This window comes from Squalius cephalus, assembly GCF_949319135.1.
Source record: "Squalius cephalus genome assembly, chromosome: 1".
Classification (NCBI taxonomy): domain Eukaryota; kingdom Metazoa; phylum Chordata; class Actinopteri; order Cypriniformes; family Leuciscidae; genus Squalius; species Squalius cephalus.
Window position 1 is genome coordinate 42,714,063 of NC_137122.1, and position 25,050 is coordinate 42,739,112.

At 38.3% G+C, this 25,050-nt stretch overlaps 2 protein-coding genes across 4 annotated transcripts; both read right to left on the minus strand.

Annotated features, from left to right (window-relative positions):
• Positions 1–147: 147 nt before the first annotated feature.
• atp2a1 (ATPase sarcoplasmic/endoplasmic reticulum Ca2+ transporting 1) lies at positions 148–10,694 on the minus strand. 2 transcript variants are annotated; one of them, XM_079891504.1, is made up of 25 exons: positions 10,567–10,694; positions 10,275–10,413; positions 9,608–9,625; positions 9,396–9,478; positions 8,159–8,263; positions 7,343–7,481; positions 6,233–6,313; positions 6,050–6,135; positions 5,663–5,960; positions 5,352–5,518; positions 5,150–5,238; positions 4,967–5,069; positions 4,742–4,873; positions 4,372–4,497; positions 4,073–4,291; positions 3,877–3,988; positions 3,324–3,547; positions 2,891–3,111; positions 2,588–2,790; positions 2,383–2,468; positions 1,944–2,077; positions 1,723–1,840; positions 1,323–1,440; positions 869–908; positions 167–433 (listed from the first exon to the last, which is right to left on the minus strand). In XM_079891504.1, exons 2-24 carry the CDS (start codon positions 10,390–10,392, stop codon positions 904–906), a joined length of 2,985 nt encoding a protein of 994 aa, XP_079747630.1. In that variant the 5' UTR covers positions 10,393–10,413; positions 10,567–10,694; the 3' UTR covers positions 167–433; positions 869–903. The 2 variants fall into 2 exon arrangements, with proteins under 2 accessions (XP_079747629.1, XP_079747630.1); XM_079891503.1 differs by lacking the exon at positions 869–908 and having other exon boundaries at positions 148–433.
• A 9,675-nt stretch (positions 10,695–20,369) lies between these two features.
• Positions 20,370–22,985, minus strand: LOC307157119 (heat shock 70 kDa protein). Of its 2 annotated transcripts, none has more exons than XM_079868889.1 (2): positions 22,804–22,985; positions 20,370–22,330 (listed from the first exon to the last, which is right to left on the minus strand). In XM_079868889.1, the coding sequence occupies exon 2, from the start codon at positions 22,301–22,303 to the stop codon at positions 20,372–20,374; it is 1,932 nt and encodes a 643-aa protein (XP_079725015.1). In that variant the 5' UTR covers positions 22,304–22,330; positions 22,804–22,985; the 3' UTR covers positions 20,370–20,371. The 2 variants fall into 2 exon arrangements, with proteins under 2 accessions (XP_079725015.1, XP_079725016.1); XM_079868890.1 differs by having other exon boundaries at positions 20,370–22,326; positions 22,804–22,919.
• Positions 22,986–25,050: the final 2,065 nt, after the last annotated feature.

The following is a 25,050-nucleotide window of genomic DNA, read 5'->3' on the forward strand; positions in this document are numbered from 1 at the left end:
AGATCAATGATATGTTAATGATATGTGATAAAACACTAAATCTGTTTGAATGGGGCTAATAAATGTTAATGCAAATGTAGCACAATGTTAGTAACACATCTGAATGCATTAAATATGAAAAATGAAGAATAAACTAAAAGATGGTATCGGACCACGCTTGTTTTTTATACACATCTTTATTTTAAGAATAGCATTTTCAGTGGAATATACTGTTCATAACAATATATATATTAAGTCTTAATACATATACATAACACTTTTTATTTAAATAACTTTTTTTTCCTTTGTTCAATAAGGTTTAACATTTTATGGGTGATTTTCACTGGTTCACAGTGTTCACTTATTCACTCCTCGTGAATTTTCGGTGTTTTTCTCAGTTCTTCTTTTTCTCTTTTTCAGTCCCACTTTTTTGACACTAGATTCTCATCTTTCTCTGTTAAAGAAAAGCAGTTATGTGAGACAGGATGCCATAAAGATTAGTCCACAACACTATTATAAAGTTTGAATAATATAGGCATACATTGATTTGCAGCACATAATCCTAAATGTCTTTAAAGTCATAATTAAGTATGTAAATATTCTTTAAACTAATTGCTTTAATTGAGCAGAATCTGTACTGTTTTAACTAGACAGAACCACATATATGAGGATGAATTTGGCATTAAGACATTAAGCATCTACAATGGCATGTATTACTATATGGAGCATTACTGTACAGTCATTCACTGATTCAGATCTGAGGAGCTCCATGAATGACAGTATGATATTTACATGTCAATCAACAAGCCAAAGAACATAGCACAATTTGTCTAAACACAAACAGACACAGGGCCGCAGGCAGGCAGAGACAGAGAGGATTGTGGGATACCTTGCTTTGTTACAGGAATATGGAGGGGAACAGGATTAGGCTGGAATGAGATAAAGAGGGGTTAAATAGGGGATTGAGTAAAGAGTAAGAAGGAGAAGGGTAAAGAGGAGGAATATTTACACCACTGGAAAAAATGGGGTGCAGAGAGGAGGGTTAAAAAAAAGTGATAAATATAGGAGAATACAATTTTAAAAGGGAAATTAATAAATCATCATGGGAATTTATTTGCTTATTAATATTCAATTAGTCAAGTCTTCATTACATACAGTAAGTTGTTGTTTAGTTTTGTGTTTGTATGTTACATTTTAAATATGCTTAGAGTTTTTAGTTTAGTTTAAATATCAGTATTTAGGAACTGTTATATATTTACATGAAAATGTATTTATCATTTATTTAATATTTTGTAAATCTAAATTTGTCAGTGTTTTTGTGTGTGTGTTAAATTGTTACTCACGCTCCAGGTAGTTGCGAGCAACGAACTTGAGCACTTCGTCAATGAGGATGACGGGGAAAGAAAGCTTCAGTACAACGATCCACTGTTCTAAATTGAGATGGGTTAGCTTGAAGATCATCTGTTAGAAAAAAGGCAGGGATTAGCAAATGAGAAATGACAGATGATAAAAAGCAATTGGATTTCAACAGAACGATGCAATAAACTTCAAATTAATTAAAGAAAGAAAAATATTGGCACTTTTATGTGTTTGGGAAATGTAAGTGTCTATGGGCTGGGCCTAATCATGGTCTCCTGGGCACATGTCTTTGGTCGCCCCCTAATGGCAGACCCTTTAGCCTGTTATATTGATAAACGCACAAACTGAAGCAAATTTAGCATGCTGGATGGATGCAGTACTTACAGGCAGAGGGTCCACATAGATGATCATGAAGTGCAGAGACATGGAGAGAGACATGGCTCCAACCAACCACAAATTGCTCCATGGAGGCATACGCAGCAGAGACTGATTCTCGGACAAGCTGCAAAAACATGCACCAATGTATGTTACAATCAGCAAAAAAAAAAAAAAGAGTACATTGAGCTACTTTGTGATGTTTGGATTTGGAGTAGGTCAGTTCTGACCTGTTAAGAGCGTTGCACATCTCAATGGTGACCAGCACAGACAGAGCCATTGTCATGGGTGGAGCGGCCTCAAACACCTCGCAGTCAATGCCAGCAAAATCCTCGTTCTCAGTAGAGCACTGCATGAAGTGGGACTGGGGACAGAGAATAGGTACAGTATTATTATTTTATTGTGAAATGTATCACGTTGTTACTGTATTTTATAGTTAGCAATTGCTTCATTCTCAACATTCAGAGACGTCAGGCAGCAACTATTGTATCCCTGTAGCCAGTGCCGCAGTACTCAAGTCCAAGACCATATTTTTAGGAGCATTTGGAATACACTCTGACTTGAAAGAGCTGATCTCGACTAGTCTTACTAGAAAATATGGTCTTGGACTCTGTCTTGAGTACTGCAACACTGCCTGTAGCATTATAGTTAAGATGATGCTAGACTCACCAGCTGGTAGAAGGAGACCATGGGGCCCTCGTCGCAGTAGATGAACCACCACCCAGCAGCAGCAACAGTTGCAGCACCAACATAACCTGAGAGAAAAAGGGATTGAACAGAATATGTAATGTAATCAGGGAAGGTACAATGGTATGAATGCATGGTGAACCTATAATGGATCATGAATAAATCAGAAGAATGGAAAGTAGCATACCTCCAATGGCCAGGTACCTGAAGAATAGCCAGCCAGAGATGAGGGGCTCTTTGGGGGAGCGGGGAGCCTTGCCCATGATGTCCAAATCAGGTGGGTTGAAGCCCAGAGCGGTGGCGGGAAGACCGTCAGTCACCAGGTTCACCCACAGAAGCTGAACGGGGATCAGAGCCTCAGGAAGACCAAGAGCAGCTGTCAGGAAGATACTGAAGAAGATGGAGAAAATAAATAAGGTTTATAATCAACCTATGCCTGATTTCAGAAGGTAAATAGACATATGTGTGTGAGCGAGAGGCTGTCACCCACCAGACGACCTCACCGACGTTAGAGGAGATGAGGTAGCGGATAAACTGCTTCATGTTGTTGTAAATGGCTCTGCCTTCCTCAACAGCAGCCACAATGCTGGAGAAGTTGTCGTCGGCCAGGACCATCTCAGAGGCTGACTTGGCAACAGCGGTGCCAGAGCCCATGGCAATGCCAATCTCTGCCTTCTTTAGGGCAGGAGCATCATTCACACCATCACCAGTCTAGAGTATGTATAATGGGGGTAATGGAATATTAAAAAGGTAAGACTTCATTTTATAGTAAAAAACAAGCATGTTAAGTTTAGTGGATTCTAAACTACTATGCAGTCCACTTCAACTTAAAGGAATGACATTTTCTGACCAAGTGACCAAGATCCTGTCTGGTCAAAGATGGTCTTTTGTCCCATTGAATTTGCTCCATTCTGTTCACTTACCATGGCAGTGATCTCATCAAATCCTTGAAGAAACTCAACTATCTTGCTCTTGTGAGAGGGCTCGACACGGGCATAACAGCAAGCCTTACGCACAGCCTCTCTCTGCTGGGCCAGTGGCAGGTCATCAAACTCACGGCCAGTGAAAGCACGGCCTGTCACATCCTCATCATCAGTGAAGATGCCAATACGGCGGCAGATAGCCACAGCGGTACCCTTGTTATCTCCTGGAAACGAGAAAAGTTGAGAAGTATTATGATATTTTCTGGATTACTGCATTAATATTAACCTTTTCTTTTTTTCAAATGTTCTGTGCCAGTGAAGTATCATTGTGGGAGATTAAGTGATAATTTCTGCTAACTTGTGAAGTTAACATCACAAGCAAGTTTACTGTTGTGCACAATATGACCACCTGTTTTATTTATTTTTTCAGGAATAGTTTTTAAAAAAAGAGGTAAAGCAGGATTAATCGTTGTGTCACAGAGCAACAAACAGACTGACAGTCTGCCTAGAATGACATGTTCCTGTGCTGTTTTGAAAATTTAACATGGTTTACCTGTGATCATGATCACACGGATGCCAGCAGCCCTGCACAGCTCAATGGATCCAACAACCTCTTTACGAGGAGGATCCAACATACCAACACAACCCACAAAGGTGAGATCAGTCTGTGAGGAAAGCAAGAAAAAGGCAGGGTTAAATCATGTTAGATGGAATATATGGCCATGTTTATCTCTCTTTAACAAAAATACCTCATATTCAGCAAACTTGGTAGAGTCCTCCAGGTTCATTTCCTCCCGTCTCAGAGGGTTGTCACGGGTTGCCAGAGCCAGGCAGCGCAGGGTATCACGGCCAGTACCCCATTCCTTGATCACAGCCATGATCTTATCCTTAACAGGCACAGTCAGGGGCACACGAGTGGTGCCAACACGCACATAGGCACATCTCTCGATCACACCCTCAGGAGCACCCTACAACAATAACGGTTTTTTGTTTTAGATTCATTTTAAGGTATTAATTTTTACTAGTTCATTTTAAGGATCGGTCTTACCTTGACGAACATCTTGTTTCCAACAGGGGCCTTGGAGGCCTTTGCAGGGGAGCAATAGGCAGACATGGACTTTCTGTCACGGGAGAACTCAAGAGTAAAGTCCTTCTTCATAAGCTGTTTGATCACCTAGGAAACCAAGAGCAGCAAACTACATAGATATAATGACCGATATGGAATTTACTGAAAATTCAATCTTGCCACATGGCATTTAACAGTTGCACATCTCAATCCATTACAAAAATCCAGCCATAAACTCAAGTGTGTAGAAATAAATACTACTATCATAACTATCCTTGAGATATTTCAGTCATGACACAATACATCTGTCCAAAATGAACTTAATGGGCTCAGAAGAGACTGAGAAACTTACAGTGCAGCATGTATTGGCTCTCTCAACCTTGGACAGACCACGGACGTCAGTGTTGAACACGTTCATCTTTTCAACCAGGCAGCACAGGGCAGTCTCTGTAGCCTCACCCACTTTCTCATAGATTCCTTTAGACTGTAAAACAAAGAGAGTGAGAGTAAAGCTCTGTTATTGCTCCACAACTGGAATAACAGAGATGAGATTGAGACAGAATAAAGGTTTGTTTACCTCATTGTAGTCCAGAGAAGAGTCATTGCACAAGGCGCAGATGGTTGCCAGCTCAACAAGGCCATCGTACTGGCCACACTTGACAGGACTCCCACCCCTAGTACTGCAAGGTGAAGAAAGAAGAATGGTGAGTCTGTGTGTGCTTGTGCGTGAGTGTCACTTAAGAAATATAAAATCACTCACACTTCTCCCTCTGGTGTGTACTTGGATCCAGAAATGTCATACTGGTCAAGAGCCACAGATTCACCTTCCACCTTATCAATGATGAACATCTAAATACAAAGAGAATGAAGCTTAAAACGGTGTGTAAAGGAGAAGGATTTTCTGGTTGTATCGAGATGACTGGTATATTAGTGATTGCTTTTGGAGTTAGATTCTTGCAAACCTTTGTAACACACATCTGGTTGGTGGTGAGTGTGCCAGTCTTGTCTGAGCAAATGACAGATGTGCAGCCCAGAGTCTCTACAGAGGGAAGAGAGCGGACGATGGCATTCTTCTTAGCCATGCGTCGGGTTCCCAGAGCCAAGCAGGTAGTGATGACAGCAGGCAGACCTGCTCGGAAAAGAAAAGAGTTAAATACTTTCTGTTGGATTTGCTCAACTTACAAAGTCTGCATTGAAAAGAGGAGTCGTGAATCTTGTCTGCATTTTACTCTTGATTTCACACTGATTTGTTTCATGACTCCTGTATTCTCACCTTCGGGGATGGCGGCTACGGCAAGAGCCACAGCGATCTTGAAGTAGTAGACAGCACCACGGATCCAGGAGCCGCCGTGGACTGGGTCGTTGAAGTGGCCAATGTTGATGGCCCAGACAGCCACACAGATGAGGGAGATGACTTTGGAGAGCTGCTCACCGAACTCATCCAGCTTCTGCTGCAAGGGGGTCTTCTCCTGCTCAGTGGCAGCCATCTGATCACGGATCTTACCGATCTCAGTTGAGACACCGGTGGCAACCACAACTCCGACAGCCTTGCCAGCAGCGATGTTAGTGCCCTGGGACAATGAGAGGGAGAAGATGTTTCAGGGCTAGTGCTGGAGAAAGAAGAGAACAGTAACAAAAGGCTGAAGGAAGGGAAACTCACAGAGAAAAGCATGTTCTTCTTGTCCTGGTTGACAGCCCTGAGGTCAGGAACAGACTCTGTGTGCTTAATCACACTTACAGACTCACCTGAGAATAAAGTGATAAAGGAGGTCAGAGAAGGCCAAAGAAGTATGTGTATTTTTGTTTGTATTGGGAGGCCAGATATTGTAAATCAGAGACTAACCAGTGAGGATAGATTGGTCCACACGCAGAGTTGTGGAGCGGATGGCGGTGATTCTGATATCAGCAGGGACTTTGTCACCAACTACACAGGAAAAAGTTATGAATTGAGAGCATGAATATATAAAGAACAATACATGCTCAAAACTATTACTAACAAAGTATAGAAAGGCTCTAGAGTGACACTTAGTGTTAGGGGTTAAGGTGTCTCATCAGTCCTATTCTTGATTTGATATGTTTTCTTTCAATATTTCCAATTATTTTATTATAAAAGTTTCTAAAATTACGTATATTCAAAGCTTCTCTAGAATATCAATCTGATTAATGGTTTGGCAATGATTTATATATATTTTTCTAGTCCAGTCTAGGTTGTCCAATCCTGTTCTTGGAGGTCCACCTTCTTATAGAGTTTAGCTCCAACCCTACTAAAGCACACATGAACCAGCTAACCAAGGTTAGTAGGATTAATGAAATATCCAAGCAGATACGTTGGAGCTACATTTTGCAGGAAAATGACCCACCAGAAGCAGGATTGGCCCCTAATCTAGTCTAAAGATGTCACTGTCAATAATGTTTGCAGATCTTTTGGTGAAAGATTAGAGATCAAAAAGGATGAAAAATGAAAAAGAAAAGCAAGGACAAGTTGACCTTCATAGTGGTGTAAACAAGAGGCCTGGAGAGAAAAATGAGTGATGAGGAAGGAACAGGTGGAAGAGGGAAAGAGAAGGGGCTAGGGATCGAGAGAGGGCAAGTAGAGGAACAGGTGCTGGGATGTATTTATATACAGGCCTTTTCTTTGCTCGTGCTCTCGTGGGTTCTTTCAGCCTTTTCTGATCCCATTACTCTATATGCTTCCTCCCGCTGTCACACACACCCCTTAATTGCCTTAAAAGGATGCTCACACTTTCTCAAGGGCATGAATCCCATATAGTCCTGTCCCTTCTACACATGTCTCATGTCTCATTACTTGACAGTGTAACAGTTGGCTTGAAGGTGTTGCTTACTCTGCATTTCCATTTTCAGACGCTTGTGCTATTCTGATGTGTGTGAGGATTATGGGATCGTTCTGTTCTACCGATGCTCTGCTGTCAGATGCTCAGATCCATTGGTATACCTGACACTTCCACAATGTCTCCAGGAACGATCTCTCTGGCTTTGATCATCTGTACGCTCTTTCTGTCAGCGCGGTAGACTTTTCCCATTTCTGGCTCATACTCCTTTAGAGCCTCAATTGCACTCTCTGCATTGCGCTCCTGTAAAAACAAACATCTAGATCAGCTCCTGCTCCCCTTAGGATTTTACACCTTGACAGCCCTCTCCTTCCAAGGGTGTGCATAGCCTACTATACTTTCTAAATTACTATTGTGCCAGCCCCATGGACCCTTGATGAAATCTGACCAGCCTCTAGTATTTTTACCATTGTCGTCATTTGTGTTCCTGAGGCCACTAGAGTAAATACGGCTATGCCTTTAACCTGTGATGTAATTTACACCACATTGAGTTCTTCAGTTTTGGGCTCTTAAGTTTCTCTTGAAATGTATGAATTTTATTGTATTAGATCACAAAATATCAAACCAAATGGCATCCCATTGAAAATGTCTAAAAGTAAAGATTATTTATAAAGTAAAGTTGATTATTTTATTTCTTGAAAAAAAAAAAAAAAAAAAAAAAAAAAAAAATATATATATATATATATATATATATATATATATGTATATATGTATATGTATGTATATATTTATATTTATAATTTCTTTATTTATATTTCTTTAAAAATAAGTGCATCTTGTTTTGACATTTTATAGAATTTATTTATTTTTATTATTGATTTGTTTGTTTGTGTGTTTGTTTTGTTTTGAGGCTGCCTTCAGTGTCCAAATACTTTTTGGGGCCACTGTATTGGGAATGTAGAATTGATGTGCATATTCACCTGCCATACTCCAACCACAGCATTGGCGATAAGGATGAGGAGAATGACCAAAGGCTCGACAAAGGCAGTGACGGTTTCCTCACCTTCCTCAAACAAGGCCAGTACCTGATGAACAGAGAGAGAGAGCTGGAGTGTGAGAGAGACATCTAAGATCCATTCGAGAGGTAGAAAAGAAATAGATTAAAGATCTAATATTTGTGCACCTCATTAGAGTCTTAATTAAAGAACCATGTGAAATTGTGAATGAGTGTGTGAATGCGTACCCTCTGAAAGCACCCCCCCCCACACACACACACACACACTTACACTTACACTTCATCTGAACATTGAGTTATGGTTGAAGTGTACAGCTGATCCTCCTCCAGTAATTCTCACATGTGTGCATGCTTTACTCGATTTACGGCACGGTAGCACCTGCTGTCTGTCTTTCTCTTCTTCACCTTTACAGTCTTTCTACTGAACTGTCTTTCATTCTTTCCATCTTTGACCCTTGTGGGTGGATACAGTTTCTTGGACTGGCTTAAGACCACCTTAAAATAACACTCTCTTCCTCTCTCTGTCTTAATCGCTCACTCTTTTCTCTTTTTCTCTCCTTTATTTCTCTGTCCTTGCTTCACTTCAAAGCTTCTTTCCTGGCCTTCTAAGGCCATAATGACAGCTGTGATGTCATGGGCCTGAACAAAACAGCAGAACTAATGCTGCCTGCTTCATTTATTCCAAAACAGATTTGGAAGAAAGAAAGAAATGCAGTTTTATGTGCCGACACTGTTTCATTATCAGTATGGAATGTACTCAAATTTCAACAGCAAGGGCATATGCGCATCTGGGACTAAAAAAAAAGATGCCTCATGCTAGCGGTGTTGTTTTATGCAACCATAAGGGTTCCATACTACCCGGCACAGATAAACAGCTGGTTTATGGTCTACCCATTATATACACACATATATAAGACACAGGGCTGAAGGGTTACCATTTAACTTGATTGACAGGAACGGATGGGAATGTGGGAAATGTGTCCCTGTCCTTCTCATGTACATTATGAATCATTGTCTGCACCCATAAATGAAAGCCTGTGAAGTCATTAAAATGTTACAGCTCTGTGACTTTAGTCTTAACCCAGGTCAGCATAACCCAAGCTATGAAATTACTGAATTACTGAATCACTACCTGTGGAAAGCTAGGAGGTTTCTGAAGATTTAGACTACATTATGATGCCATGGGGTTTCTATTTACTTACAAAAGAGATGCAGGCAGCCAACAGCAGGATCCTGACCAAGAGATCTTCAAACTGCTCAACCACCAGCTCCCAGATGGTCTTGCCTGAGAGAGAAGGTAGGTAGATAGATGCATATGATAGACAGACATTATGCGTAAAATACAGACATGCCATCAATTCCAGGTCTAGGTCTTGTCATATAAAGCTATAAAAACTGTAAACGAAAAACGTACCTTCTTCAGCGGGCAGCTCTGTGATTGGTTGATTTAGTCCAGTCGACAAGACGAATGGAGGAGGTGGTCAAAACAGAACCATTAGAATTAGACATTAATATATTTCCCATCAACAATCACCACAACATAGCATATTAAATAATTGTATAATATGGTTCATTCTGAAATTAGATTGCACAAATAAAACTATTCAATTAGTAGTCTAGCAATTTGCCCTTCTGTTTGACCTTCTACTGAAGTCCCTGTAGGCTTAAAATGGTTCCTGTGTTTCAGCTGTCACTTTTTTCTTTCTTTGTCTTTCTAATCTTGCTTTTGCAACTTAATGTTATTGTGCAGCATGGATCAGTGCATCTGTTCAGGGTTATTTCGCCTTTGGCTGAGAGCTCTAATTTCTTCTGGTAAGAAAACACTTCTGAAGATGTATGTGTTCTGTCAGTTTTGAATGCATTTGAATAAGTCTTAAGATACAGTGTAACTCGTCTCATTCATCTCATGACTAACTAATCACAACTAATCATTCTACACAAAACACATTTTTAATACTAAGTTGGGAATTCTTGCTTCAAAATTGCTTGTTCTGTCAATTCACTCCAACTTCGTTTCATTGTAATCGAACATCCATTCATATTTTAAGAAGCCTCCATCCACTTGTCCATGCTTTCCTCACCGTTGAATCCAAACTTTTCTTGGCTTTTCTTGACCTGATCTAGAGAGAGGCCTGTGCTCTCGCTCACGCCGAAGTAGGCCAGGCATTCTGCTGTTTCCTTGGTGTGTGCGTTCTCCATCCTGTCTGCTCAAAGGGGAGACTTCACAAAAACAATACAAGATGTAGGTAAGTTGGATTTCCACTCAGAAAAATTTAGAAATGTCCGGTTTTAACACTTTTTACAGGTCATTGAGAAACTAATAAATCCCTTAATTATAAAAAAGAAAAGAAAAAAGATTGAGAGAGTACGCACCAACACTTTTTAAAGTGTAGGATAGGGACAAAACAGATGGCCCCTTGATTTCTCTCTCCCCTCTCTCTTTCTCTCTCTGCTCTCCTTCCTCTGGAGCGCAGGGCTGACAGAAAGTGCAAACTTCCACTCATCTCCGTAGAGTTTTATAAAGACACCAGGCAAACCATCGCCCAGGTCACACCCAGAGGAGGCCCCCTATTGGCTGAGACGATACAAATATGGTGGGGAAGGGGCAAGGCCTTGGGAAAAGAGATGAAGAGATGTGATTGGAGCAATTGGGTGACAACTGCGGCGGGTGTGAGCAGCCTTGAAAGCGGGGTTAAAATTGGGGTCTGTTTTTGGAACATGCACCAACAGGGGAATGGAGATGGTGAATGGGGAATTGTGGTGTTGGGACTTTGGTGGGGAGGGTCAGATGATTGATAGCTCAAATGATTTTGGGATGTTGATATGCATGACCAAGGACTTGGATTTTTGTGGGGATTAAAAACTTGCAGGGCTTTGTTATAATTATGTGGTACAATTACGCGGTACGGGATTAAAATATCTATCCATTCTATAAGAACTATAATGTGAGGGTACGTTTGAAAATGTATGAAGACTGTCAGGTCTCCATCCTTCGGAGAGGATTAGCACCTGGGATGGAAAAAGTGAGTGAGGGTAAAGCAGCACTTTAGACATGGCAAGTGTGCTGTAAAACAGTCTGAGGAGGGATTAATTAGCAAGAGTGCATAAAGAGGGAAAGAAAGAGGAGGGAAAAGTAGGAAGAAGGGACGTTAAGGTACAAATGAGGGCTCTATGTTTATAATCTTTTATCTTGTTGACAGATAGTTTGGATGAATAGACAGAGATGGATGACTGGTTAAATAGTTTTTGTCAAACCAAAGCGGCAACAGGAAGAAACCACCATGTGATTTTAGCTCATTTAATGCCCATTCTTTATCTTTTCTTCTTTTTTTAAACTTTCTTTATTTTATTTTTTTAAATGCAATGCTTTTAATTAAAAGATGATAATTGAGGTAAATGAAGGAAAGCAATGGATAAAGTAGGACAAACAAGTTTTTGCATTTAATATTTCTTCTTTTTCCACTGTATTGTGGAATGGAGATCTTTTGTTGTTTAAAATGATATTGTGTGAGTGGGTTAAGACATTTGGCATCATCATTTTTAACAACATAAAATGACAAATGATGGTCATTTCAATCAAGTCAGGCTTGCAGATCATTTGCTTTAGAGTGGGTTCACTCTGTCATTCTAATGTCAGCTGAAACTAAATCCATTACATGGACAACATGACATGATCCATTTTAAAAATTCTCAGTGTTTAGTATATTCACTTTTATTGGCTACATTATTTGCAAAGGTCTAGTAATACACAGTCAAGTCAATTCAAGTCTTCTTAATTTATATAGCGCTTTTCACAATACAGATTGTTTCAAAGCAGCTTCACAGTGATAACAGGAAAATAATGAAACAAAGTTTGTTTTGGCTGTACAGCAGATCGAGAAGAAAATAGTGTCATAGTCCAACTTAAGTAAGTTTAGTGATGGTTCATTTCTATTGTAAAAAAGTTATTAATTTAGTTAATTTATCTATACAGTCGCTCTGGAGAAAACAGTGATTTCATCGTCCAGCTCAGTTCAGTTCTCATACAATGGTGTCAATGCAGGCAGATTAATAATATTGTTGAATATTAAGTGTCTCCAACTAAGCAAGCCAAAAGCCAAAGGTGACAGTGGCAAGGAACCAAAACTCCATCAGGTGACATAGAGTGGAGAAAAAAGCCGGCTCAGTCGAGGGGCCAGTTCTCCTCTGGCCAATGAACCAACAGTGTACAGTATGATTATGATTCAGGCAGCATTACAGGTCAGAAGTCAGACTGGATTGGAACGTTTAGAATATTTAGAATATATAAGTCTTATCATATGTTTTGGCACTTGGTCATGCAGTCCAATGTGCATTACACATACAAGCACACCAGAGCATTATAAGACTGTCAGGTGGGTAAGTAAATGTCTTATGTATGTTTTATTATAAACAATACAATGGATGATCATTTATGATAATGTTTTCATTCGTCATCTATTTACTTTTTTCACACTTTATATATTTGGCAAACACTCTCTATCACTCATTCCCTTATTTTCAAGACATCACACTTTATAGAACACCCCACTATCTGTGTTGTTGTTTTTAATTAAGACTTTAACAGTTAAAGTATAATCTTCGTAAACTAAACTAAAAAAATAAATAGTAGATAGAAAAACTTAGTTGCCAAGACAATATTTCTAATTTTCTAAGTTTAAGTACTAAAATTAATAAAACTAAATATACTGAAATAAATATGAATGAATAAAAAATGAAAAAAAAAAAAGAAAATTAATAATATGACAAAATATCACAAAAAAATACTAAACCTTAAACTAAAATGAAAATACAAAAATAAACGCTAATTCAAAATATACATAAAATAGTATATAAATAATACAAAAATAATACTGTCCACATAAATGTTTTATTGAACGTAGTATGTTCATGCTGGTCTACAATGCTCAGTATAGTCTCTGAAAACCATTCATTGCCTCTCCCCACTGAAATGTTTGCGTGAAGACTTGTTCTCCTACTTCAGCTATTGTTATGTAGGTGTTACAGTGGAACTAGACACTCTTGTGTGTGTCGGTGGGGGCTGATGGTTCTTTTGGTACTTGTGTAACTGTAGATTGAGTTGCAGTTGTGTGTGTCCTGTATAAATAGATCTGAGTGATGTGGACCAGCAGCAGCTCAACCCAATTGTTGGATTTTTGCTCCAGCCACAGCTCCAGTGCTGCTGAAGAAACGGAGAGCATAATTTAGCCATTCTTAGCCAGGGTTAATGTTGAAGTTCACACACAGGTCTCATGCATCCTGTTTCGTTTCATTTGTATTTCTCCTGTTATTTCACTCTCTTGAAAGTACTTTAAATATTTTTCACTGACTCTCTGTGACTTTTCAACTCTGACCCCTTGCTCCCTTTCTGACCCTGGCCCCATCAGGTGTGCTTGTGTGTCATGATTCTGACGTGCCTCCCTGTCTCCCACAGAATGTGTCCCGATGCTGCTGGCGTGTCTGTGCTCATGTTGCAGCATGCTTCACATAGCTGCAAAAAAAAAAAAAAGAAAAAAAAAAATTATCATTCAGAGTCATTGGATTTTCTTATATTCAAAGTTACAAAATAATTTGTATATAAAGATTTATAATATACCCTGACCCTGATTTATGAAGGGTATAAGTAATTTTTGACAACTAAATTAAATATTTTGGGGGATACAGTGCCATTTTATATATATATATATATGTATGTATATACATACTGTATGTGTGTGTGTAGAAAATATTTATGAAATATCATTACACGTTATCAGTAAACCAGCTGCTAGGTGTGAAAGATAGCAGTGCACAAAATGGCAAAGCACTTGGACTTTAAGAACAGGAAGTTTTCATTCAGTGGTGATAGCAGGACATATGATGTTTAACTGGAAAGATTTAAGAAATAAGTTCCCTGGTTTTATGGGTATATTTATCCTTCTGTAACACTGTCATTGTGTATGTGTCTTCCTTTTTAGGTCTACACTTGCCCTGCGGAACATACAGAGACGCTGCTGATGACAGGAAGACGGATCAAGGGAAAGAGAAGAGGGACTCAGGAAAGCCAAGATGCAGGGATGAATTGAAGGTTAAATATATACAGTGGCGAGTGAAAGGAGTGTATAATGGAGATAGCGAAACCAGTATGAAGAAAGAGTGAAAGAGTAAAAAATGTGCACTTGAGGAATCAGAGAAAGTAATAATGGGGAAAATAAGGGGGAACAACAGCTTGGGAAGATTTGACAGTCGTTTCAGCTGTTATTAGTTAACTGCCGCTGACAAATTCCTTAAGTGATTAATGTGGCCTTTCTTTCTCATTCACTTTTTTAAATCATAAATGAACATGCATATTGTAAAAAAAATAAAGGTTATTTATTGGCATCATTGGTTCTATAAAGAACCTTTAACATCCATGGAACCTTTCCATTCCACAGAATGTGCTTTCTTTAGATTATTAAAGTATTCTTTACACTAAGAAAACTGTTCGCTGAATGGTTCTTTTGGAAACCACACACAGTTCTTTTATGGCATTGCTGCGTAAACCCCCTTTTGGAACTTTTATTTTTAAGAGTGTACCATATGCAGAGGCCAATGTCATTTTACACACGTGTACAGTATGTTGTGTACATGTGTGTGTGCCAAACAAGTGTGTGACAGGTGTTGAACAGGAATGGTGTTAAATTCTCAGCACTGTCCCTATTCTTGGTTATTTGAATCTCTGGCTCCAAAGTACGGTGCCGTAATCCGGTCTTTAATGACTAACACCTCTATATAGGCTACACACGCAAGAAGGCACGTGAATACATTCATAAGATCATCTGGATGGACCCGGAAAAGCACTTTTTACAATTATTTGTTGTTAAACAATTATGTTTTACATTTACGTTAGGAAGGGATGTATTGCTTGCTTTGAAAAATGTTCTGCCCCTAAAAATGTTTTGTCAGTGCTCATGTGGCAACTTCTAAATTATTTATTTTTTTAATGGAAAATATGATTTAATATTACTTAATCTACATCAGGTTACACAAGTGTTATACTGTACATTTTATTCCCAATGTGGCTTAGCAGTTAATGCAATAAAACTTGTTCCTTTGTTATTTAAGTTGGGTAAAATGAATAGTAGCACCTTTGAAACCATTTATGATTTAATGTGTTTTGACACATCTCACTCTATGAAATAAAAGATGCACCGACCGTCATAAAGGCAGGGACAAACATTATCTATATAGGTGGTTGGGTACATCAGATGTCACAGCTGTGAAAAAACAGTTATCAGCTTTTACAATGAAGGAACATTTCTGTGGGAACAGCTTCTTACTGCTATTAATAATAGCGAGGGTTGTCCTTGGGTATTCTTGAAAGAGGAGAGGGCAGAGGATATCCCAAAGAAAGCCCAACACTCTATCTCAAAAACCTCTCTCTCTCTCTCTCTCTCTCTCTCTCTCTCTCTCTCTCTCTCTCTCTCTCTCTCTCTCTCTCTCTCTCTCTCTCTCTCAATTCAATTCAAAATTGCTTTATTGGCATGACTGTACATATTACAATATTGCCAAAGCTTGGAACGCATAGAATAATTATAAAGACATCAAAATAATAAAATATTATAACATAACTTAAATCTAAATGTACTACTTAAATTAATTGTACAAATTAACAGTGTAACAAATTCTCTCTCTCTCTCTCTCTCTCTCTCTCTCTCTCTCTCTCTCTCTCTCTCAATTCAATTCAAAATTGCTTTATTGGCATGACTGTACATATTACAATATTGCCAAAGCTTGGAACGCATAGAATAATTATAAAGACATCAAAATAATAAAATATTATAACATAACTTAAATCTAAATGTACTACTTTAATTGTACAAATTAACAGTGTAACAAATTCTCTCTCTCTCTCTCTCTCTCTCTCTCTCTCTCTCTCTCTCTCTCTCTCTCTCTCTCCTCCAGGTTATATTTAGCTCGGCTTTAGGGGTGTTGACCTCTTGCTCTGCTGCAGGCTGTAGCCTTACATGGCCCAACCACAAGTATTGTTTCTTAGCAACCCTTGATGTTTTCACCTAAGTGGACGGGTCCACCAATGTGCTGTTGTAGCAGCTAATCATTATAATCATCCTATAAGCAGCATCACCACCATCACCATCAGCAGCGGCAGAATGAGCATGTGCACCTCGTGTCTGCTGATGCTCGTGTTGGTAGATGTGCTATTATATATTCATTTATTATATAGACATTTTCAATTGGTTAAGTTTAGTTTAGTGTTAGTTTTCTCACAGTTCATTTTAGTTTTCAGTTTGTTTTAGTTGTGGTGTTTTAGGAATGTCAAAGTTAATGCACTAACTGATGTCATTTAAAAATGTTACTGCAAAATATTAAAAAACTGCTAAATTTATAAGAATAGTCTAGTTTTATTGCCAGGTAATGTATACAATGTTCTAAAATGAAAATTATTTTGTGGCCATTTTTATTTTTTAGCTGGTTTTGTAATCATGAAAATGCATTAGTTGTTTCCAGATATCTTTTTTTCACGTCAGCTAATGATAATGATAACATCTATTTTATATATTTTGTTTTGTGAATTTCTGCAGCCTGGCCAGTCAACAATGTAGCTGTTTTTACACAAACAAAGAATAAAACTAAAGTGGACAAAGACTGACAGATTAATCTATTAAATTGAATTAAAATGCTGATTAACGAATACAGTAATTACTGTGTCCTTGTTACACATGTTACATGCAGTTACTATTGTACCATAATTACTATATATTATGCATAACATTCTTTTTATCAGTTACCATTTGTTACTGCTAGAAGGAAACACTTAAACCTGGCAGACGATTACTAGCATTTAATGCTATTCAATACCATTTATTTAAAAAAAATATAATAATCTACTATGTATTAGTTTGGTTTATGTACGTCAAGTCAAGTCAATTCACATTTATTTATAGCACTTTTTACAATACAGATTGTTTCAAAGCAGCTTTGAAAGACAGAAAGACTAACATTAGCGTAGATGCCATTCTATATTATGTAACGGGTACATCGGGTGTTATAGGAAGTGTTCCCGGTTCCAGCTGACCTAATTTATGCAGCCTAATAATAATTGAACTGATCTGAATAATAGGAATGTATCATTTTCTATGTGTATGCTAGGTCAAAGAGATGTGTTTTTAGTCTAGATTTAAACTGTCAGAGTGTGTCTGCTTCCCGGACAATGTTAGGAAGACTGTTCCAGAGTTTTGGTGCTGAATAGGAAAAGGATCTACTGCCCGCAGTCGATTTTGATGTTTTAGGTATTATCAACTGGCCAGAGTTTTGAGATCGCAGGACTATAATGCGTTAAGAGCTCGCTCAAGTACTGGGGAGCTAAACCATTTAGTGCTTTGTAAGTAATCAGCAATATTTTAAAATTTATAAGATGTTTAATAGGGAGCCAATGCTGTGTTGACAGAACCGGGCTCTAAGCACTTAAATGTGGTTGTAGTATGTGTAAACACTGGATGGGATCAACTTAGAGGTGAACTATAAGCATTCTGCATGTGTTTGGGTGTGAGTATGGGTATCTGTTTGTCTGATAATAAATTAAAAGTGTGCAGTTGTCCTGTCCACTATAGAGTTACAATATTTGTTCCCATACAATTAGGATGAGATTTAGGGTTACTATGGAACACACAAACAAACAGCTAAATGTACTGAATTTGTGTGGGGATCAAGGAGCTGTACCAGGATGTTTTTTAAGAGCATGTCATGTGTCCATGCTATATGTGTACATGGATCCTCTTTACTGTCCCGCTCTGTTTTTGATGAGGTATTTTTTTGTTTTATTGTTCCTCCATTCTTGAGGTTGTACTTTCTTTGGTGGGTCAGGTTTTGATTGGAATGCTCTGCTCCCAAAAGGGCTGTCCTTGTCATGCCATGGACACTGATTTAAACTAGGGAGAGGGTTTGAAATGCTGCATTTCACACGTAGTGGCCTGACACTCACATTCATGGCTTACTGGCTGCAGTCACAGCAGAAACACACATGCCTGATGCCTATATAATTACCCTAATCAGTGCTCATTATAATTCACGAGCAGCTGTTACAATGACGGTCGAATGTGTTACTTATGACTAAAACTAATAGCTTCAGTAGCATTGAAGGAATATTTTGGGTTCAATACAAGTTAAGTTCAATTGAAAGCATTTGTGGCATAATGTTGATTGCCACAAAAATGTCCACTTTCCCCTCCTTTTCTTAAAAAACAACAACTCTGAGTCACAAGGAAAGTGAATGAGGCCTATCCATTAATGTTCAAATATTTTCCAATTGTATCACCACAAGACATTATAGTATGATTTTAGTGTGAAAAATTGCTTACTAACCTTTTCTGTGTAAAGTTATAATTAATTTTACAACAAAGTTGTAAACGAAAAGCCTGAAACCCTAAAAACTGTATAAATTATTATTTTAAACATCATTTTACAGCTCAATTAATACACAAGTGTTAACAGATGAATTAATGTAAGTTCTTTTCTCAAATTATAAGCTTCACATTTTTGCTTTTAAATCCTTCACAAATTCCTATATTAAAATCCATTGTAAGTGCAGTGGAGTTTAAATAATTTAAACATTTGATTGTAATAATCATCATTATGCCACAAATGTTGTAAACTGAACTTAACTTGTTTTAAATATTTCTTTAACTGCTACACTTTTAAAAATAAAAGTTCTTTATTGGAATCTGTGGTTCCATGAAGACCCTTTAAAATCACTAAAAACTTTCCATTACCCAAAAGGTTCTATATGGTGGAAAAGTCTCTTAAGATTATTAAAATCATCATCACACTAAAAAAACCAAATGGTTCTCTCAAGAACTGTTCACTGAAAGGTTCTTTGAATCCTAAATGGTTCTTTGGGATCACTTTTTTAAAAGAGTGTATTTATGCATCATGAAGCATTTTTTCTTTAAAAAAGAGAAACAACTTCACACATTAGTGTTTTCTCAGAATATTTGTCCATTTATAAGTCATACGTATAAACGGTCATATACATGTTTGCAGTCACATAGCCATTGTGAACAGTGTCACCTGTGGTGCTAGTCTTGCTTTAATCTTGAGGATGTATTGAACGTCAAAATAACTTCACACATCTGACACTGAATCATTGAAATAGGATATGAGCAGTACAGTAAGGGTCACCTCATGTACTTTTGTGCATCTTTGCAATGTGTGCTACAATTTGACATTCAATATCATTTTAGTAACACCAGATGAAATGCATAATTCCATTAAACATCTTATGTATGTGTATGTGTGAGGGATTGTTCCATGAAGAAGTCAGTTAATTTGTATTGGAAGGGTGTTTGGATGAGGCAGGGATCAGTCTCTAAAGTCGAGGAAGATCATGTCATAGTCTCTTTTTGACTGTGCTCATGCCTGGGTTCAAAGCCTTCCAGGAAATACGGCAGAGGGATTTGTGTTTGTGTTTTACAGTCAGGACATACTGACCCCTGCTGCTTATGTCAGTAACTACAGCATAAATGTGTAGAAAGATTTTAGTCCCAAGTCATTAGTGAATCTGCACCTTCAACTCTGGTTATAATCTCGGTGCCTTTTGTGTTATTATGTCAGTCTTTATGGCCTGTAGTCATTTTTGATACATATTTATTTGATATATGCAATGTGACAAGTCCATAATACATGGATACTGCCTGACTCTTGTCTGAGAATGCCATCTACTGGTTTATTTATTTCAAGAAATATAAGGTCACTGTTTAGATTTAGATTTAAAGTACTTTAAAAAAAACTACAACACTTTTTAAAATAAATATTAAACATTTTATTTACATCGTTTTACCACAACATTTATCAACATGTAACTGTAAGAAAACACGAATGAAAAATAATGTAAAAACATCTCTTAGAAATTTCAAGCTTATTTTTTAAGTCAAAAAATATTGACTAAATGTCAAGTTGCAGAGCACTTTTTTTTTGGTAGCAAAATGTTTTCAAGAGCAGATGGAGTAAACTAATACTGTACAGTGATATGATGGTTTACAAATAATTTCTGGACTGAAGAAAGGTGTGAGCATTAGGGGGGTAAACAAAGGAATCATAAAGTAATAAGACCTGAAAGCAAAATGGAAGAACCAAAGAGAAAAGATTTATATCAGTCCCTGCAGCATTCAGTTCATGAGGTGTTTTAATCCACCTCTTCAATAGTTGGTCCCTGGGAAGCGGCCCCTGATCCGCCACGTGCCTGAGCTCCACAGCCTCCAGCTGGCATCCCTCCCTGATAAAGCTTAGTGATGATTGGGTTGCAGACTTTCTCCAGCTCCTTCAGCTGATGTTCATACTCCTCCTTATCAGCCAGCTGGTTGTTCTCTAGCCAGCTGATGGTGGCGTTGCATTTCTCAATAACTATCTTCTTGTCATCCTCGCTGATCTTGCCTTTCAGGTTCTCATCTTCCACACTGCTCTTCATGTTGAAGGCGTAAGACTCCAGGGAGTTTTTGGCAGCAATCTTCTCTCTTTGCTGATCATCTTCAGCTTTGTACTTGTCTGCGTCCTGCACCATTCTCTCAATCTCCTCTTTGCTCAGTCTGCCCTTGTCATTGGTGATGGTGATCTTGTTCTCTTTTCCAGTGCTTTTGTCCACCGCTGACACATTTAGGATTCCGTTGGCGTCAATGTCAAAGGTCACTTCAATCTGCGGGACTCCACGTGGTGCAGGTGGAATTCCTGTGAGCTCAAATTTACCCAGCAGGTTGTTGTCTTTTGTCATGGCCCTCTCTCCCTCATACACCTGGATCAGGACACCGGGCTGGTTGTCTGAGTAGGTGGTGAAGGTCTGGGTCTGTTTGGTGGGGATGGTGGTGTTGCGTTTGATGAGGGCCGTCATGACTCCGCCTGCAGTCTCGATGCCCAAAGATAGTGGCGCAACATCCAGCAGAAGCAGGTCCTGGACATTTCCAGATGTGTCACCCATGAGGATGGCGGCTTGCACCGCTGCACCATAAGCCACTGCCTCATCTGGGTTGATGCTCTTGTTCAAGTCCCTGCCGTTGAAGAAATCCTGCAGAAGCTTCTGGATCTTCGGGATTCTTGTTGATCCACCAACCAGAACGACGTCATGGATCTGAGACTTGTCCATCTTGGCGTCTCTCAGGGCTTTCTCCACAGGCTCAAGTGTTCCCCTGAAGAGGTCTGAGCACATCTCTTCAAAGCGTGCTCTGGTGATGGACGTGTAGAAGTCGATGCCCTCGTACAGGGAGTCGATCTCAATGCTGGCCTGAGAGCTGGAGGAGAGGGTTCTCTTGGCTCGCTCGCACGCTGTTCGCAGCCTCCTCAGTGCCCTCTTGTTCTGACTGATGTCCTTCTTGTGCTTCCTCTTGAATTCTTCTACAAAGTGATTCACCATGCGGTTGTCAAAGTCCTCGCCACCCAGATGAGTGTCTCCGGCTGTGGCCTTCACCTCAAAGATGCCATCTTCAATGGTCAGGATGGACACGTCAAAGGTGCCTCCACCCAGGTCAAAGATCAGGACGTTGCGTTCTGCTCCTTTGCCTTTGTCAAGGCCGTAGGCGATGGCTGCAGCCGTGGGCTCGTTGATGATTCTGAGGACATTGAGCCCAGCGATCACTCCAGCGTCTTTAGTGGCTTGCCTCTGCGAGTCATTGAAATAGGCAGGAACTGTGATAACTGCATTTGTCACCTTCAGCCCCAGATAAGCTTCAGCAATCTCCTTCATCTTCACCAGGACCATAGAGGAAATTTCTTCAGGATTGAATGTCTTGTTTTCTCCTTTGTATTCGACTTGAACCTTTGGCTTTCCGCTATCACTGACGACTTGGAAGGACCAGTGCTTCATGTCAGACTGCACTACTGGGTCATCAAACCTCCTGCCAATCAGCCTCTTGGCATCAAACACGGTGTTGTTGGGGTTCATGGCCACCTGGTTTTTAGCTGCATCTCCAATGAGCCTCTCTGTGTCAGTGAAGGCAACATAGCTGGGTGTTGTTCTGTTCCCCTGGTCGTTGGCGATGATCTCCACTTTTCCATGCTGAAACACCCCCACACAGGAGTAGGTGGTGCCCAGGTCAATTCCAATGGCTACTCCTTTTGCTGACGACATGTTTGGTTGCTTTTAATGTCTACCTGTCTTCAACAAGCAAAAGAAATAGGAAAATTACCATGTAAAACTGCTCAATTTTAACCATGAAATTAATTTTATGCAGTTAATATATTATTGCAGTTAAACAATAATTGTCTCTTTATAAAATTTTTTTTTTGTGTTCATTGTTTAATGATTTGAAAAATGAGAACACCATATTATTATTATTATTATTATTATTAATAATAATGTATAATAAGACTAAATATAATACATAGTCAAATATAATTATTTGTTAAAAACGTAAATAAATTAAGTAGGCTATTAAATCATTAGGTGGCTTTTCATCACCTATTTTTGTTGACATTAATCATGAAACAGATGAGTATAGAATAAAACATTATTCACTGCAAGCATTTCATGTCTGATATAAAGCTAGTTGTAAATGTACAAGTTTATGTCGTAAGTATATAAACCCAATAGAAAAAGAACAATGCAGTTTAAATTAATGTTCCACTTACCTTTTATGATTTAGATATTTTGTGGCAGGTGTATTGCGGCTCGTTGTCTAGATAGAAGATGGCACACTTCGCTGTCTCGCTCTTTCCAATGTGTTCCGAACTATCCCGAAGTTAATAACGAAGCACTGCCACAGTCCTGTTTTATATTCTCTTACACAGCCCTGTTGAAGTTTCTCGAAAGCACCAGCGAGTTCGACCAATCAAAAACCAGCACAGGCGGAATGGCTCCACCCACTAAGCTGCGTCATCGTATAGTCCTGCTCTAGCTATTTCTGGAGTTTTCTGTGATATTGTTGGGACCATATGAAGTCATAACATTGTATTGATCTCGTAAAGGCTAAACAGCTTACTGGCTCCAGTCACAGCAGAAACACACATGCCTGATGCATAATTACCCTAATCAGTGCTCATTATAATTCACGAGCAGCTGTTACAATGACGGTCGAATGTGTTACTTATGACTAAAACTAATAGCTTCAGTAGCATTGAAGGAATATTTTGGGTTCAATACAAGTTAAGTTCAATTGAAAGCATTTGTGGCATAATGTTGATTGTCACAAAAATGTCCACTTTCCCCTCCTTTTCTTAAAAAAACAACAACTCTGAGTCACAAGGAAAGTGAATGAGGCCTATCCATTAATGTTCAAATATTTTCCAATTGTATCACCACAAGACATTATAGTATGATTTTAGTGTGAAAAATTGCTTACTAACCTTTTCTGTGTAAAGTTATAATTAATTTTACAACAAAGTTGTAAACGAAAAGCCTGAAACCCTAAAAACTGTATAAATTATTATTTTAAACATCATTTTACAGCTCAATTAATACACAAGTGTTAACAGATGAATTAATGTAAGTTCTTTTCTCAAATTATAAGCTTCACATTTTTGCTTTTAAATCCTTCACAAATTCCTATATTAAAATCCATTGTAAGTGCAGTGGAGTTTAAATAATTTAAACATTTGATTGTAATAAACATAATTATGCCACAAATGTTGTAAACTGAACTTAACTTGTTTTAAATATTTCTTTAACTGCTACACTTTTAAAAATAAAAGTTCTTTATTGGAATCTGTGGTTCCATGAAGACCCTTTAAAATCACTAAAAACTTTCCATTACCCAAAAGGTTCTATATGGTGGAAAAGTCTCTTAAGATTATTAAAATCATCATCACACTAAAAAAACCAAATGGTTCTCTCAAGAACTGTTCACTGAAAGGTTCTTTGAATCCTAAATGGTTCTTTGGGATCACTTTTTTAAAAGAGTGTATTTATGCATCATGAAACATAATCTTTTTTTTTTTTTTTTTTTAAAAAGAGAAACAACTTCACACATTAGTGTTTTCTCAGAATATTTGTCCATTTATAAGTCATACGTATAAACGGTCATATACATGTTTGCAGTCACATAGCCATTGTGAACAGTGTCACCTGTGGTGCTAGTCTTGCTTTAATCTTGAGGATGTATTGAACGTCAAAATAACTTCACACATCTGACACTGAATCATTGAAATAGGATATGAGCAGTACAGTAAGGGTCACCTCATGTACTTTTGTGCATCTTTGCAATGTGTGCTACAATTTGACATTCAATATCATTTTAGTAACACCAGATGAAATGCATAATTCCATTAAACATCTTATGTATGTGTATGTGTGAGGGATTGTTCCATGAAGAAGTCAGTTAATTTGTATTGGAAGGGTGTTTGGATGAGGCAGGGATCAGTCTCTAAAGTCGAGGAAGATCATGTCATAGTCTCTTTTTGACTGTGCTCATGCCTGGGTTCAAAGCCTTCCAGGAAATACGGCAGAGGGATTTGTGTTTGTGTTTTACAGTCAGGACATACTGACCCCTGCTGCTTATGTCAGTAACTACAGCATAAATGTGTAGAAAGATTTTAGTCCCAAGTCATTAGTGAATCTGCACCTTCAACTCTGGTTATAATCTCGGTGCCTTTTGTGTTATTATGTCAGTCTTTATGGCCTGTAGTCATTTTTGATAGATATTTATTTGATATATGCAATGTGACAAGTCCATAATACATGGATACTGCCTGACTCTTGTCTGAGAATGCCATCTACTGGTTTATTTATTTCAAGAAATAAAAGGTCACTGTTTAGATTTAAACTACTTAAAAAAAAACTACAACACTTTTTAAAATAAATATTAAACATTTTATTTACATAGTTTTACCACAACATTTATCAACATGTAACTGTAAGAAAACACGAATGAAAAATAATGT